General features: G+C 33.9%; 1 protein-coding gene across 1 annotated transcript; it reads right to left on the bottom strand.

Annotated features, from left to right (window-relative positions):
- Window positions 1–253: 253 nt before the first annotated feature.
- On the bottom strand, window positions 254–7,724 carry LOC132751950 (uncharacterized). The gene is made up of 3 exons (XM_060742171.1): window positions 5,010–7,724; window positions 3,386–3,535; window positions 254–1,284 (listed from the first exon to the last, which is right to left on the bottom strand). The coding sequence occupies exon 1, from the start codon at window positions 7,598–7,600 to the stop codon at window positions 5,297–5,299; it is 2,304 nt and encodes a 767-aa protein (XP_060598154.1). The 5' UTR covers window positions 7,601–7,724; the 3' UTR covers window positions 254–1,284; window positions 3,386–3,535; window positions 5,010–5,296.
- Window positions 7,725–17,769: the final 10,045 nt, after the last annotated feature.

Genomic DNA, 17,769 nt, shown 5'->3' on the forward strand with positions numbered 1-17,769 from the left:
GTTGACGGGGGAAAAGTAAAAATGAAACGTTTAAAATGATCTGATGACATGATTGAACATGGTTGTTGTCGGGATGGAGAGGGTTTATCCAGTTTGCTGCAAGAGTAAATCTTGGTTTACTAAAGCTCGCCTAGATAAACTTTCTCACTCACAGTTATACAATAACTTTATATATACATCTATACATCAACTTGAATCGACTTAAGGGCACATTTTGCCTCAGAAATCCATATTTCTTTAACTCTTTGGAAATGTAAAATATGTGTTTAATAATAATGTTTAAATAATGGATAATTGCATTTTAGATGTTTTAAAACTGAAAAAAAATGATACGGAACATGCGGTAATATGTCTTACTAGAAGAAAAATGTAAAAAGTAGTATTTTGACTTCCATACGAATAACTTATTTACTATTGTTTTACCAATTATCAACATATTAAAGATGCAAACAAAAATTCATGTTTACATAAAACAAATGAGTTCGTGTTTCGAAACTGTTATAAATGCCTGTAAAATAAACAGTTTTATTTAGAAATAAAAATAGTAACATTTCTGAAGTTTAATGAGCCTTTAAAAAAACCCATCAAAATGACTAGAACATGGATTTGCAAAAATAAATGAGCACATAATGCCACAGAAATAGAAATTATATAATTATATTTTGTTCATTCTTTAGACAGGTCAAACATTTGTTCAATAATAATTAGAAATGGATTTAGAGTAGAGCTCTAGTCTATGTTAGATGTGAAATGCATGAAATATTTTATCGACCTTTAGTATCTTAATGATCTTTACAATATTTTGTCAATATATTGTTTAACAATTGCGGCATAAATATATGATTGAAACTCTATCGCAGATTGGCTGTCATCTGGACGCCAACATCAGTCGGTAGTTGCTTATCCCTCTATACTTTATGTCCCTTATTTAATAAACCAATACATTTAATTCAATAAGATGTTGTTAAATCAAAAGAGGTTTACAAACGGTATGACAGTAATCCACAAAACATATTTTGAAGGAACTCAGGAATATATTTGACAGCAGCATTGGTGGTAATATCTTTTTACACGTAAATTACCATTTATGGTAAAACAATGCAACAGTTTGCTAGTCTGTTTCGGGTTAATCTATTAATCAGAAATATTATACGAAACTATTTTAGAGCAATTTTCTTTCGTGTATGTTTCTGTAATGCCAGGAACCAGGTGTCAAGTCTTTATATTTTATTCTCGTAGAAGCGTTGTCATCATTGTCACTGTAGTTTTACTGAAGCTTATATTCTGAAAAGAGAAGAAGAAATGATAAATGAGTTAGTCAAAACATTTTGTAACAGTATAGATAGCAGGATTTTATTCTAACACCAGTTTTATATTTTCAAAGTAACACCGACGTTTTATCTTCTGGTTTGCCTATGGTACAGTAGATAAACAGTCACTGGATATCTTGTGTTAAGATTTTGGCAGGAGCGGATTTCTAGAGCAAATAAACATACCTTCTGCGAACTGAAACAAATATTTAGGTACGTGCGGACATTCGAGTAGAACCACGGACCTTCCATAAGCTAACTGAAATTAAACTGATGTGCGAGTAGAACCACGGACTTTCCGTCAGCAAACTAAACTGTGAGCTGTAATCCGGATAAAACACGGACATACCGTTAGCATTATTTAATTGAATAACTGTATTAAAGCACGAGCTGATATCCAGATAGAACCACGGACTTTCTGTCAACAAGATGAAACACATGTAAATGATTTAGATTCGAGTAGACATCCACGTTATTTTAGGTAGAACAACCAATGTTTTGCAAATAATATGACAACGCTGAATTTTATCAACCGATTTTCAAAAATAAATAAATAAATTAATGAAAAAAATAAGTTCTGGCTTCCAAAAATCTTTAGTGTTTGCACAATATAATTGCAGTATTTCAAATGAATCGGAACACTTTTACTTTGGTAAATTGGCAAACTGTTAATCTGTTTAATAAATCAACTGCTTAGGAAAAGAATTTAAAACACTAAGTCGGTTAAAATCTATTAGTACGTATTTACAAAATTAAATAAGACGCACGGCTGCGCCGCACCTGACCAATTTAATTTTGTAAATATGCACTTATAAACTTTAACCTATACAAAAGCCGCTTTTTTATATTTCTGTTTTTCATCTGATGCAGCAGCAGACCCGTTACGAAACAAAATCAGATTAACATACGTTGATTTAACCTTTTCATTTGCAATTGCCCTTGTCCCAATTAATTCTTGTGCATTTTGCGCCAAAACTATTATTTAATATCTTCTTTTAACGTGAAAATTACCATTAAAATTGCCTATTTAACTGTGAATTACCACACTAAATACCGTATTCCGGTATATACCGGACAATGCGATTGAATGCCAAAATCTTGCCGTTTCATGCAAAAGATGAACTTTAAAACGTCTAATTCATCTTTTCATACATTTTTAAGTATGATAATGAATGAAAAATGTAAGAATCGGCGGAAAAAGATATTTGTCTATTTTGTGATCACAATTTCTGCAAGCGTCTAGAGGTACTGCTCCAGTCCTGTATTGAGTTAAACCCTTAGAGTCATTTACTATATTTAGAACATCTTTGTTGACATGAATCAATACTGATACTTAAAGAAAAAGTTTATATTTTTTCTTTTGTTTTAGTATACTTAAATACAATTATATTGAATACAAAAGTCAGTAAATAACATTTTTCATTATCTTTAAAAAAGTAAATTATAAACATGTTAGAAGCACATATTTAAAGCTAAAAAATTCAATCATATTCATTATAATAATTTATAGCTTGCGTAGCTGGACCTATTTCTATCATACTATAGATTTCCATTAAAGGTGCTTGCTACTTTAAACACAATCGCGCTGTTTACGTGAAATTTGTCGGCTTCCCACACTAGTTAGTTTACTATTAAAATTCAATGCAGGCATATAGGAAACGTTCAGCACGTCTTAAATACTGCGATTCAGGCGATTGTTGTTGTTTTTTTTTTTGCAAGAAATACGAACACTTTTAATCACTTTCTTTTACGTGCATTTGCCATAAACTATCTGTCTTAAACAACTAATAACTTTTACTATACTACATTTCAGATGTCCTTAACATACTTTGCTTGCGGGACCCGGATAAAAGTTGAAACGTTCATTCACGAAATAGTCACATTTTGCATACTTTCATGGAGATCATTTCCGATTTTACTCTTTAATCGTTATTTTGTATTTTATTGACCTGTCAATAAAAAAGGTAATTTAAAGTCTTACCTTGACACATGAAACTTCTGTTTCCAAAGAAGTTGTTCAAAACATATCCAATCATCCCAATAAAATTGATCTATCACCACATTTAAAGTCTTACCTTGACACATGAAACTTCTGTTTCCAAAGAAGTTGTTCAAAACATATCCAATCATCCCAATAAAATTGATCTATCACCACACAAGTCATAATGGTAAATGTCACAAGAGGTTCTGCATCATAAATAATTTGAAAATTTGATCCAATGCCGCTGAAATGATAAAAAACGCAAATTATATTATTAATGGGGGATTTATGCAAAACGTTCTTTTACTATTTTATATCTACATATAGTTAAAGTCCATGATTGTTCTTATATCACTCGGTTAATTATGATTATAAAGGCTCATAATGACAAGAACAGTTGATTTATAATGAAAAGCAGAAAAATACAAATCTTAAGCTGATAAGATTACAAAGTTTATTTCTGCATCTGAAATAGTGCACAAATTCAATGGTTGCTTTGGAAGTCACTGCTTTCTAAGTCAAAGTAAATGCTTGCTGTGGAAGTCATAGGTTGCTATGGAAAAACAATGGTTGCTATGAAAAGTCAAAAGGTACCTTGTTGTATACTATTGTTGCTATGCAAAGTGAATGTGTGTTGCTATGAAAATCACTGGTAACTTTACAAGGGATAACTATAGAAAATTACAGGTTGCAAAAGAAATTCACTGACTGGTATGGAAGTCACTAGTTTCTATTGCAAAAATATATGGAAAAACCTATGAGCCATTACCCAATCCCCCATGGAGCCCAGCCTTTTTTTACGCCACGGCAATGCTTTTATTAACTTGATAGGGGTACACTAGATAATGTTTTATACCAAAGTTGCATGCATTATCTCTTGTGTTTTTAAAGAAAAAGTGAATGTATGTTAAACGTTTCTTAATTTTTACTCCGGAAAGATTATTTGTTTATTGTTTTAGTAAGATGTTATTGTTATGTCATATATTTAAGGTACGTATTTGTAATTTTATGATAAAGTCTATTTGAGCCGCGTCACGACAAAACAAACATGACCAGCATGGATCCAGAGCACCCTGCGCATCTGCGCAGTCTTATCAGGATCCATGATGTTCGCTAACAAACTTAATAACAAGTAGAGAAACTGATAGCGAACGGCATGGATCCTGATAAGACTGCGCAGATGCGCAGGGTGCTCTGGATCCATGCTGGTCATGTTTGTTTTGTCGTGACGCGGCTCAAATAGACTTTATCATAAAATTACAAATACGTACCTTAAATATATGACATAACAATAACATCTTACTAAAACAGTAAACAAATAATCTTTCCGGAGTAAAAATTAAGAAACGTTTAACATACATTCACTTTAATCTACATTGATTTATAACTTTATGTACATGTATGCGCTGGTTCAAACTATGTTTAATATAGAGGTTGTGACATGCCATTTAATAAACACGTGCCATGTATAGTGTATCTGTTTAAAGTCTATGTTTGTAAAATGCTTCATTGTTATTACAAAAATAATCTTATTCCAGAATAAAAACAAATCATGTAAAATATTTAATTAATGTTGATTTATTTATATCAAATATTTTATTCGATTAAAAGTAAATATAAGAATCGTGTTCACTGTGAATAATCTATTTCAGTTCTTACATATGCATGTATAATAAAATAATAATTAAAGATTAAACATTCACTATAAAATCTCTTACCTGTGAAATATTTCCATATCCTTGTCCAACTTTTATATCCATTAATATCCGTAAAAACTTGTAAAAAACGTCCATGAATTACTTCTATCAGTTTTTTTTTTATCTATAATCAATTGTCAATTAATGTTTAAATTGGAAACGTATATTACATGCATGTCCTAATTGAAGACTATAATGTAGTTCGAAGAACCGCCATTTTGTTTCTAAATGTCCATATTTAAATTGTTTTGTTTATCTAAAATTATTGAAGTAACTTCTTCAATTTATTTCACAATGTTATTTCTTGTCTATTCTTTGCTTTTGAACTCAAATGGCTGCCACTTATCCTCACTTTCTTCTTGTATCACATGAAAAGTTTGTGATCTCCTAATATTTTCTCTAACACGGTCATATTCTGTTTCCGGTTTAATGGCTTTCATCTCTACTGTAACTGACTGCGGCAGATTTTCTAGCACGGAAATAAAGTTCTGTAAACTTCCTGCAGACATTTCTATATACCCCAACTCCACACGTTCAATATTCACCATGTCACGTGACAGTAATAATGAACTTTCATCTAGATTGATTTTCTGCAACTTAACATAAACTAATGACGGTGTTGATATATTTAATTGTAGCCTCGCAGGTAACTTCTCCAAGTGTAACTCTGATAGAGTTGAATGTTGAGACAAGTCCAAGTTCATCAATCTCTTACAACCTTGGCGGCCATGCTCTCTACAGTCTAAGTTCCTCAATATTAACACTTTCATAGCTTTTTGACCGGAGAAAAAATTGAAAAATGTTTCCAGTATTTTGTGAGATAACGTGAAGTAGCCAATATCTAAATATTGTAAGTTTTGACATCGCGCCAAGTTTTCACTGAGGTTTTGTTCATCATTTTTCCATTCACCACCCAACAAAGTAACGGACTGTAAATTGGGAAACAATATCTGACTTATCTGAGCCTCCTTCTTCATGCCTCCACGATAGAAAAGTTTCTGTATATGACTGAGATCTGTGAGAGAGAATAAATCTATAATTTCACGTAAACTGCTGGAAGTATAGAAGATGTCTATATAAAGTGATTTTATGTTGGTTTTATTTTGTTTTGACAAACGTTGTAACTGCCCAATGTGCACCCTGGTGTCCCGGTCAATGAAGAAATCTTGTAAACATAATTGAATATTTTCACTTTCAGGCATTTCTTGTAAACACGACATGAACATTTCCTGTATGCTATACAATGGACTATTGTACATGCTCTCGTCACCTATCCTAGTTCTATATTCGCGTGTTTTCTCGTCTTCATTTATCACAGACATCAATTCATGTGATATTGCACACATCCGGTCAGCATTCATTTTACTTATAAATTCACAAACCTTTGACATGTCCAGAATGTCTTGAACATTTCTACATTTTTCTACAACAATTTTCTTAGCGTCACTTTGAGAACTTATAAATATTGCGGCGAAGAATTCTTGCACTGTTTTGTGGGAAAACGATACTTTGATAATTTCTTTGATTAAAGTTTTACTTCTACTTTCTGACAGTATTCCTGAGAGAAGACTTAATTTCATGTGGTCTGCTTTGAGATATTTGTCAGCAACTGTTCTATCAAATAGTAGCGTGTTTTCTCTATTTTCGTTAAATAATGTTTGGTAAGCTAGTTCTGCTAATGATGTTATAAGGCTGTAAAACTTTTTACAAAATTCGTGACTTTTGAAGTATTCTGGAATTTCACTGGCAGACGATTCACGAGATGGTTGAACTTCCGGGTGTTTCTTTGACGTTCTCGATAATAGAAATTCAATGATATTGGTGTAAATTTCATGTTTTGAATTTCCTATAGGAATGTTGTTGCACCATAGGCAAACTATATACATGAGGAGGAGTGGAATCACTTGCATGTGCTCTAGGCGACGGTCACGTATCACTTTATTAAAGTCCTGTATTTTACTCTTCAATACTCTATCGTTATGGACACCGGTCATTTTCCTTATAGCATTTTCTTCTAGTTTCTGCGTGGAATCTGCACTTAATTGAATCAATTCTACTTTTTTGTTTATTTGACTTGTTTTGAGATTTGAAACTCCGAGCTTCCACGGTCGAGTTGTCGTTAGGATAACACAATTATCACGTACGTACCGATGTGGGATTTTTTCTGTGACTTCGTCACAACTATTTAAAGGGTGAGTCCATTCATCAAGACCGTCCAATATAATCAAGCATTTTTCTCTACGTAAAACTTCATGGATTGTTGCTGAAGGAGGAAGTTTCCTAGTAATTTGCTGTTCAATCATATCGTCAATGTTACAAACATAGGTACAGTCTCTTAATAAAACCAAAAATAAGAACTTAAAGTCAAATAATGTGTTTAACTCGTCATCATTAAAACTGGCGTATTTTTCATCGTGACAATGAGATTGACACCACGTGATTGCAAGATATTTAGAGAAAGCAGTTTTTCCAAAGCCTGCATCAGCTGATAGATAAATTTCTTGCTGATCTGCACTTCCGGTTGAAAACAGGTCTTTCAAAGACTTCATCGGAGTTCTTTCCTCTTCATGACAGGTTAGGGACTTCTGTTTTACAGCGACTAAATCTGGCATTACATAGAACCCAGCTAGAGGTGTCTCTATTTCTTCAAGAAGCGGTGAGAGAGGTATTGAACTACACCTTTTTCTGTAGAATTTAATCAGGTCGCCTTGAAATTCTGAAAAGAGAGCAGAAAAAAAGTTAATGAGTGACAATCTTTCTATGTAATATATAAAATGCTGAGGATGTTTAAAAACTTTAATTTTGCATGGTTTGGATCAGATAACGAAAACGGCGAATAAGAAGTAGATATGTATGTAACACTATATTGTAACACTATATTCAGATGCTATGTTTAACTTTAACAAATTCAATGCATAACTGTAGCTGAAATCTGTTTTAATAATTGCATAAATTCATATACATAACGATTTTTTCCATCGTTATATTAAATACATTGTATGCTTGAAAAAGAAAACAACATTTTACTTCTCCATTAATGTAATCAATACGTACGAAATATATTTGATAATATAAACGTATAACTTCAAAATGGCAATAAGTATCCATATTATGCACATAACAAAATTCACAAATTCCGTGGAAGAGAGGGGCAGGAAGGACGGGGAAGTTACAGTTTTGGGACTTTAAAGTAAATGTCTCAGCAGTCTGATCTATTTTTTCGGAATGTTGATAATTTAATAGTCAAACCTTATATACAGTTAAAATACTGACTAGTTTATAAAATGTTTGTGAAAAAAAGTTATAAAATGTTTGTGAAAAAAAAACACCTAAAAGAAAACTGATTAAAAATATTTTATATGCAGGTCAAATAAGATAGTATGTGTCTATCACGTATTTGGTAATTTTATTTTTGATACAAAACTATTATTTATTCTGGTCTGGACCCTAAGAGCTTCGGTGGTGGGAGTGGACAAGCTGAGTAAGAAAATATTTTCCTGTAAATAATTGCATGAACAGACACCAAGAACGATGTATGGCTCACATATGTTTTAACCGTTTTAAAATCATAAATTTTTACATTAAAAATATGTAAACAAATCGTTATCAAACGGAGGGGGAAATAAAAAGGGGGCAAATTATTACTTGAAACAGGAAGTAATTTCTCCTGATTTCTCCATCATTATAGTTTAGTCTAGCCGGAATTCCTTCCGCTATTATTTCAAAATAACCTCAGACTGTTTGATTTTATTAACCTGTTGCACACAATATATAGATATTCGATAGATTTTTGGCAACGCTCGTGAGGTGTTCGCTATAAAATAAGTTTAAAATTTATTTGTTTCTGTAAAATATTTAAACTGAGCGTGTTAACGCAATAGGGAGAACTACTAGTTTGTTTGTTCTACATTTTCGCAGACACTTTGCCCAATTTACAATTAAAGAATACCTAACAAAAAAAAAGAAAGAGAAAAAGTTATGAAATCCTCTGACCAACAAATCACTCGTATTTAAAAGGCAATCATTCACCCGGATTGATGGATAACATTTAATTCTTATTAAGCTAGTGTAACTTTTCAAGCCCAATAACTTATTAATTCTTATTAACTACTTCATAAATTAACGGAATTTAACCAAAAGTTGGCATCGAAAATTTCAAATTAGTGTGATGTATTCATTTTGACAACAGGTCAATAAAATCTAACTATAAAATTATATCTACCAATTTGTTTTAGATGTAAAACACATTTTGTACTCTTTGATTGAGTTGTTATTAAAATTGGTTATTGATAAAACACATCATCTATCATTCTTGACGAAACAACAGCTGTTTATTAATATATGTGACAAGAAGAACCCCATTACCGTAAACAAGTAAGATCTGTACGACAATGAACCCCCCGAGGCTGACAGTATGTCAGTAAGCTATAAATTTGGCATACGGAAATTCTAGCTTTTAAAAGTCCTCCGGTTAGCTCAAAAGGTAGAACGTTGAACAATGAACCGGGCGACCCGGATTCGATTCCCGGACGGCGCAGCCATTTTCGTTGTGATTGATCATGAAATGAATCTACGGTCATTCACACTGAACCTCTGCTCTGGCACGTACAGAAATTTCAATTCCTTGCGAAAGTGAATGCAACTAGTACTGGTAAACTGCTTGACAGCCTGCCAAGGAACGATGTGGTGGTTGAATAGTGCTCTTGTGAATTCATTTTGGCTTACTGTCGTGACCCGGAGTGAAAACTACCAATACAACCACCTCTAGCTTTTACAAAGTACAAAGTAACCCCCACCATTCTCGTACTCAAATCACTTTCTTCTACTCATGCAAAAATATTTATTTTCATACCACCCGTTGAAAATAAATCCAGTATTCATAGAAAAAAACTTAAATACCCTCAATAAAATAGCATAAACAAGCTAAATGAATTCAAATGCAGTATATTGAATAATTTACTAAAACAGAAAAAAATGAATTGTCGTCTGCTATCACTTCCGGTTGACAATTAAAGACTGTAAAGACATTTTTGAAAGAACTAAAAGTGAACAATTCAAATTTCAATAAACAAAAATCTTACCGTAGTTACCACTGGTATTAAATTATTTGAATGTAAAGCAGGACAAAGAAACAAAGGGAAAAAAAAATTTAAAATGTTTCCTTCACTGTGAATTTAAAGCAGGCTACTGAAACAAACATACAATCCATAAATAGAAATTGATTTTATCCTTTTTAGTACCAAAAAAAGGAAAAGGGTCCCCTAAATTTTTAAAGGGAATAGGGGGCCCCAGGAAACATGGTAATATAGTTTCATTTTGTGGAAAATGGAAAGGGTCCGTTTTTTTAACACACAAATGGGTTTTATTTGCGTTAGACCAATTTTATTTTACGGGAAAACCCCAAACACACAACCCCAAAACACACACAATGCGCGCAAAGAAAAACACGCCCCCACACAGCAAAAGTCTTATTTTGCTAAGTTTGGATTTTCACGTTTTGGGAAACCCAAAAAAAATTTGGAAAAAAGAGCCGTGGAGGGCCCGGGGGTTTGTGAGGAGGGGGTAGTGAAACCTTCACAAGCTGCAGGATTTTCATCACTTGTAGTCGGTTTCAGTGCATAAATTTACATCTGATGCATTGTTTTATATGCTGCATTCCATCAAAGGGTATATGCACAGCATAAGTTAATATGTACATTGGGCATTGAACAAATACTTTTGTTATATAACATATTTTATTATTATCATTATTTTTATTATATTATTATTATTATTATTATTATTATTATTATTATTATCATTATTATATTATTATTATTATTATTATTTTATTATTATTTTATTATTATTATTATTATTATTTAAAAATGACAAAATACTGGTCCGCAAACATCCAAAAAATAACAATGAGTGTGCATTTATGTGCCTCCATCTTTTCTCTTACTACCTTCTTTCCGGCTGTGTTTTAATTCAATGTCATAGCTTTACTGTTAAAGGAAGGCTTTCCCTAGGTACAAACGCATACCTGAATAGAACCACCCACAGACACGTCCCATTGAATGTTTCCACACATGAAAGAATCCAGTCATTTGCACAATTCGAACCCAAAGCTGTGAGGTTCAAGTGTATGAAAGTCAACGACCTTAAACCAGTTGACCACGTGCAACACGAAATAAAACACATTCACGTCTAAATTCATGCATAGAAATATTCCCGAAATATATATTTTTCCTTCATTCTTTCAACTTAAATAATGTATCAATCTTTCCTATATTTTTGTAATATTGGTCACTATGCGCCTCGTTTGTAAAATAAACAGTTATTTTATTCCGCGTCAACTATCTTATTTAAAAAGTTATTAATTCATCACTCATCCTCTATTGACTACGGTGGCACAAATGTGTTTTTATTAATCTCGAGCTCACTGAGATACTTTGTCGTGGCCACGAGTTACTAAGTCGTGGCCATGAGATAATTAAGTCGTGGGCACGAGATACTATATCGTGGCCACGAGTTACTTAGTCGTGGGAACGAGAAAACTAAGTCGTGCGCACGAGATTATTAACCAATCACAAAACACTAATATGTTTATTACATGTATGAATTTTTATAACTTAACAACTTACTTTAACATGCAACATACATGCAACATACTGAATATATTCACTTTGAACTTGTTTTCAGGATCATATTAGAAAGTCACCTTCCAAGGCCCATCAGACATTAATTTTGACTATAGCCCTTTGTTTGTTGGGACAATTTTGTGATCGAATTGGTCAGTTTGTACGTACTACGGCCTGTTAACCTTGTTTATACGATAACATGAGAAGGAATAAATCCTGGTTTATTTTGTTTGGAAGGGACATTGCCCATGGACAGTAGATAGCCTTTAAGGATTTTTGAGGTCAAGGTAACCATGAAACTTCATGTAAAATCCGTGTCTGATGAATAATTTAGAGGGGTATAACCAAGTTTTATATAACCCTGAAAGATCATTGCACCTGATCAGTAGATGACATCTTATGATTTCATGGTCATTGTGTCAAAAATCAGGGTCACAGTGACGCTAAATGTAAAATTGTTGACCAGTTAACAAGTTGTATAAATAGCACTTTTACAGACTGGTGAAGTAGGGGCATCCTTGTACTATAGCTTATGTCTAGTTAATTAGGGAAATTTATAGAAATGGTGTAATCTGATTGGTTATTTATCTCAACCCTGAAAGATCATTGCATCTGATGATTTCATGGTCACTGTGTCAAAAATCAGGGTTACAGTGACGCTAAATGTAAAATTGTAAACCAGTTAACAAGTTGTATAAATAGCACTTTTACAGACTGGTGAAGTAGGGGCATCCTTGTACTATAGCTTATGTCTAGTTAATTAGGGAAATTCATAGAAATGGTGTAATCTGATTGGTTATTTATCTCGTTGCCAAGACTTAGCTATCTCGTGGCCATGGCAAAGTAACTCGTGGCCACGACTTAGCTATCTCGTCGCTATGACAAAGTAACTCATGGCCACGACATAGTATCTCGTGGCCACGACTTAGCTATCTCGTGGCCACGATTTAGTAACTCGTGGCCACGGCATAGTATATCGATGTCAAGTGAAACTTATATTATCTCTCATTAAAATGTTGTTCAGCTAGCATATAGTTTGTTTGTTCCTGGCCTACGTACGCAAGACCTGTTTGCTAGGAATCCAGGCCTGTAAGGCAAACAATGTCCTTTACAAATTGACATTGTCTTGTCTGAAGTGACAAATAAGTGGTCATGTTTTTTTATGTATGAAAATCAAGATTCATATTAATTACTGTAAATTTATTAAATAATATATTATAGATTCTGATGGCAGTGATGATTTCTAGTTTACTACCAGGTAAGCATCCGACATTTCCAGCTAAACAATTTATATTTCGCTCTCAGATACAAGTTAAGGTAGGCTTTAAAGTAAATTTACATCACATACACAGAGCTCAAAAATATGTCAAACTGACAATAAAAATGCGTTAGGACTACATCATCACTAAATAGAAAAATATCGCTTTCTTGGTCGATTCTAACATTTTTTCATTCATTATGGTATGTGAATAGTTGAAATTGACGTTGTAGCAACGCTATATGTCGCAACGCCGCTATATGTCGCAACTAACGCTAAATGTCGCAACGCTGACGCTATATGTCGCAATCAACGCTATATGTCGCAATCGCCTACCGCTAAATGTCGCAACGTTGCCGCTATATGTCGCACAAAAATCGATCGCCGCTAAATGTCGCAACCCCTTGACGCTAAATGTCGCCTTTGGTAGGAAAGTAACAGATGGAACTGAAACAAAAAGTAAGAGTTAAAACATTTAAAGTTAATACCATTTACACATGAAAACATATCCTAGTAAGCAAAAACAAAAGTTGTATTTCGCGGTCTATAGCAAAAACCTTGTATGGCCATAAAAACGGTTTTTGTATTTTCTGATCGTAAGATCAGTAAATACATAGCTAACATCCACGGTCTAACACAAAATTTCCTCACAGTCCTAACAACGCAAAGTAGTTCTCTCTCAAAACTGCTTAAAACCAGCAATTTAAAAGAAAGAATATTTTTTAATGTAGGCATTTAACGAATTACAGTGCATTAAAAGTTTAAATTAGTCAATAAAAATATGAGGTTACAATCACAAATTTCGCGGATGAATATCTTTTTTACCCAATGAAAAATGTTCGGCTATTTCCGTAAAGCTTCAGATTATCATGAATATCATTTTAATCAATGAAAATGCTATTTTTAGCTATGCCGATTACCGAATACTCCAGAGCGTAGTACACAAATAAATCTGACTGTCGAGTAGTGGAATACATATATACGTGTCGGACTGTTTTGGCGAGAAGATTTTCGATAAATTATTTTCATCAGTGTTAAACAACACGTTTATCGTGAACAAAATACCTCGAAATTAATAAGGATTACAAACACGAAATGGAAATTCTCAATTTAGAATTACATAATGTATTCGTTTTTATTCAAGGTACATATGTATAACTTCGCCGTGGTGCAGAGGTAAGCGGTCTCGTTGAGGGTGTGAGAGGCCTATGGTTCAAATCCTAGTCGAGGCAATTCTATTTTTTTCATGCAAAATTCCATATGTATCAATCTCAAACTGTTATAGAAGAAAATCAAAACGCTGTCGCTGCGTAAGATGAATTATAGTGTATAAAAATAAACTTACACAGGAAAGTACATATAGATAGTCAGTATGATTTAGATTGCAAAGATCAGAAAATACCATAGAGCTGCAGCCCTTTGATTGATGAAGGGGATGAATTTGGTTCTCAACCACGGACCAGGTTTGAGATTAAACTTTCTCTTAGAGGATGTCTTTCTCACAAAATGCATCAACAAAAACATTTGGACATACATTTGTTATATTATTTGACATAACTGAGCAAACCGCTTGTTAATACTAAGGGGGAACTATATCTTAATATATATTTTATATTATACCTGTTTATAATCTGACAAGATAGGCTTTACTACATGTAAGTATTAAATAATACCCAATTGATCTGTTGATCGATAATCGTAACTATGCGGTATATTGATTTAGGTTTATGACAGAATTGTTGTACTTTCATAACTTTTTATATTTATCTCAATATTTCTTTGGGAACATTAATGAATCAATATACTATGGAATTGCCAAGTGTTGACTGCCTACTGCTTACTGTCAATTGCTTACTGTCAACTGCTTACGGCTTACTACTTATTATTCACTGTTTATAGCATTAAAATAAAAATGGACGATCTATTACAACTATATTGGTCAAAAAATTATTCAGTTGCCGAAATAGTTGCCGGTCAAACACAATATAGTGCAGTGGTATATAGGCCACTTCCAGCCTTGCTGTTGGGTAAACCCTTAAGCGATGTAGTTGAGGTGTCCGCCTACGGACCAAGAGGACTGTTGTTCAAAACTCGGTTGGACCCTTGGTATTTTTCTGCCTTCTAATTTACTTTAATGGTGTCAGAAGTGTTTGACGGACTCATGCGGTAAGCAGGGAGTGTCATTCAGGAGAGCTGGCTAGCTCTGAAAAGTAAAGAGGGGAGGAGTGTAGTGGTTGTAGGTATATAGGCCACTTCCATCAGCCTTGCTGTTAGATTAACCCTTTAACGACGTGGTTGAGGTGTCCGTCTACGGACCAAGAGGTTGGACCCTTGGTATTTTCCTGCCTCCTAATTTACTTTAATAGTTTACAGGTATTCTTAGAACAACATTTAAAGGAATTCACTGATAAATTAATAAACGCATGGACTATAACATGGAATTCCAACTATTGACTGCTTACTGTCTACTTCTGACTAACTACTGCCTACTGTCAACTGCCTACTGCTTACAGTCAACTGCTTACTGTCATTTGCCTACTGTCAACTGCTTACGGCTTACTGCTTATTGTTCACTGCTTATAGCATTAAATGTACCAAAACCTAAATAATTATGCGTGTCTGTGCAATAAATCGTTGATAACTCGGTTTGGAATCCTTTGGCTGATATATTGCAAATAAATACGCGCAACATACGGTAGGCAGTAAGCAATAGTGTAAGCAGCGTGCAGTAAGCAGTCAACAGTTGGCTGTCGTTTATGGAATTCCATAATATACTGTATTATAATCAAACATTTCCAATCGATCTTCGTAATGCACAATCACTATACATGAAAAGTTGGACGTAGCTTTGTTTTATCCAAAAATCTTTAAAAGGTCCTTTTGAATATAAATACATGTATATATTTAACTCATTTGAATATGCTAGATATGCTGACATACCAAAGACCCTTAAAGGCACACAGCGGTGTAGGAGCACATTTGTCTCGGAGCACATTTGTCTTACGTAAGACCGATGCGGTCGCATTTGTCCCACATGAGACAAATGCGACCTCAAATGTCTCCCCAAAAAAAACTAATTTGTGCGACAAATGTGCTTCGATCAAGTTTTTTAAGGGACAAGAAAGCTCATTTGTCTCATGTGTTTTTAAGGGACAAGAAAGCACATTTGTCTCATGTCATTTTTATTAATTATTTGTCACATATTTCCCCACGGCAGAAATACTTTTTTTTAGAATCGATGTTCGCCGTTTTACCTCATTTCAAGTGTAATCATCAATAGGTTTGCTTATGCTTTCTTTATGAAAACCTAAAGTGAACTATTAATTATAATATCTCTAATTCATGAAATTGATTGGCTTAACCTGAAAGCGTACACTGAAACATATTAAATCCCGTTCACGATGATACAATGGTGACAGCGCGGTGGCACGATGTTACGTTGATAACAACGCGATGGTGCGATGGTGAAAACGCAATGGTACGATTGTGAAACAACATTTGTACGATGGTGAAACAACGAAGGCTCGATGATGAAAACGTGATGGTACTATGGTGAAAGACGATGTTACGATGGTGAAAATATGATGATACGATATGATAAAACTGCGATGGCATGATGATGAAAACGCGATATTATTTTCTCTATCGTGTCATCGCATCATCGTGATTTCATCATCGTGCCATCGTGTTTTAATCCTCGTACCATCTCAATTTCAACTTTGTACCATTGTGCATAGCTGTTCAGGGAGACAAAAATGTTACTTATGTCCAAACGGAACACCGTAATCGGTTGATATTGAATGATACAATATCGTAACTGGTTTCGCATCTCGTCGAAATCTCGCGTCTCGCTTCGCATCTCGTTCATCGACGCGAGACAAGAAATTGACTGGGTCATATACCGCTAAGTCGTATAACCTTTATAGTCTACATAAAATCACTTAAAGGCCCATTATGACTGAGAAATGCTTTTATTTGTTTTCCTCAAAAGCTTTCTTATTTTTGGTATACTTTAATAGCTCCAAAAAGCTACTCATTGGCTAATTACCTGAAGCATTTTTCATCTGCTGCTTTTTTTGCAGTTTGTACAGTTGAAGTGGTTTAGAATTTTGTATTGAATTCATATCCTTGTTTACATTTTGCTACTTTTATGACGCATTATTTCACATCTATCGCGAATTCTTTGGGTAACAAGCATCTAAATTCCTCAGGAATCATTATTTGAATATCAATAAATTCATACTTGCCCTCTCTAAAGAAGTGAAAATTTATTCATTTCTGAAATCTCGTGGTACGGGATACTTCGACATTGCCAGATCTCGTGTTACAATATCGTGCCTCGCTTCGTGTCTCATCGGAAAGTCGCGTCTCACCCGATTCTGAGTGGCCCGATATTCCATTATTTTGGCATAAGCTTGATTATTTTAGGAACTCATGCATGTTGTAAGTGCTTTTTCAATGGCGGATCTGAAAGCCGCCATTCTTGGAAAATGGCGATATTCTTATACATATATTTCTGATGAAAACAAAAAAAGTGTGTAATGGTCTTCTTATTTTCTCCCATAGATCATTTAAGGGCCTCCGTGGCCGAGTGATTCCAAAAACTCACTAGCCCCTAACCGCTGTAGGTTCGACACATACACGGGGCGTCAAACTATTCATGCGAGGATCCCGGTCAGGGTCCAAATGCGGATTACAAATCCGCGTGCGCATGTAATAGCTATTGCGTGCGCACGTAATAGTATCGCGTGGCCACATAAAAGCTATCGTGTGCGCACATAATAAAAAAGGAAATTCTATGTCCCCTTTATGCCACCGTAGATACTACCTTGTTTTTGCTAAGAATATTTCTAGTGCCATAAATCATTTATAAAACTTTAAATATTGAAAATAAACGTAT

The sequence above is a fragment of the Ruditapes philippinarum genome, unplaced genomic scaffold, assembly GCF_026571515.1.
Source record: "Ruditapes philippinarum isolate M1 unplaced genomic scaffold, ASM2657151v2 ctg4529_1_1_1_1, whole genome shotgun sequence".
NCBI lineage: Eukaryota > Metazoa > Mollusca > Bivalvia > Venerida > Veneridae > Ruditapes > Ruditapes philippinarum.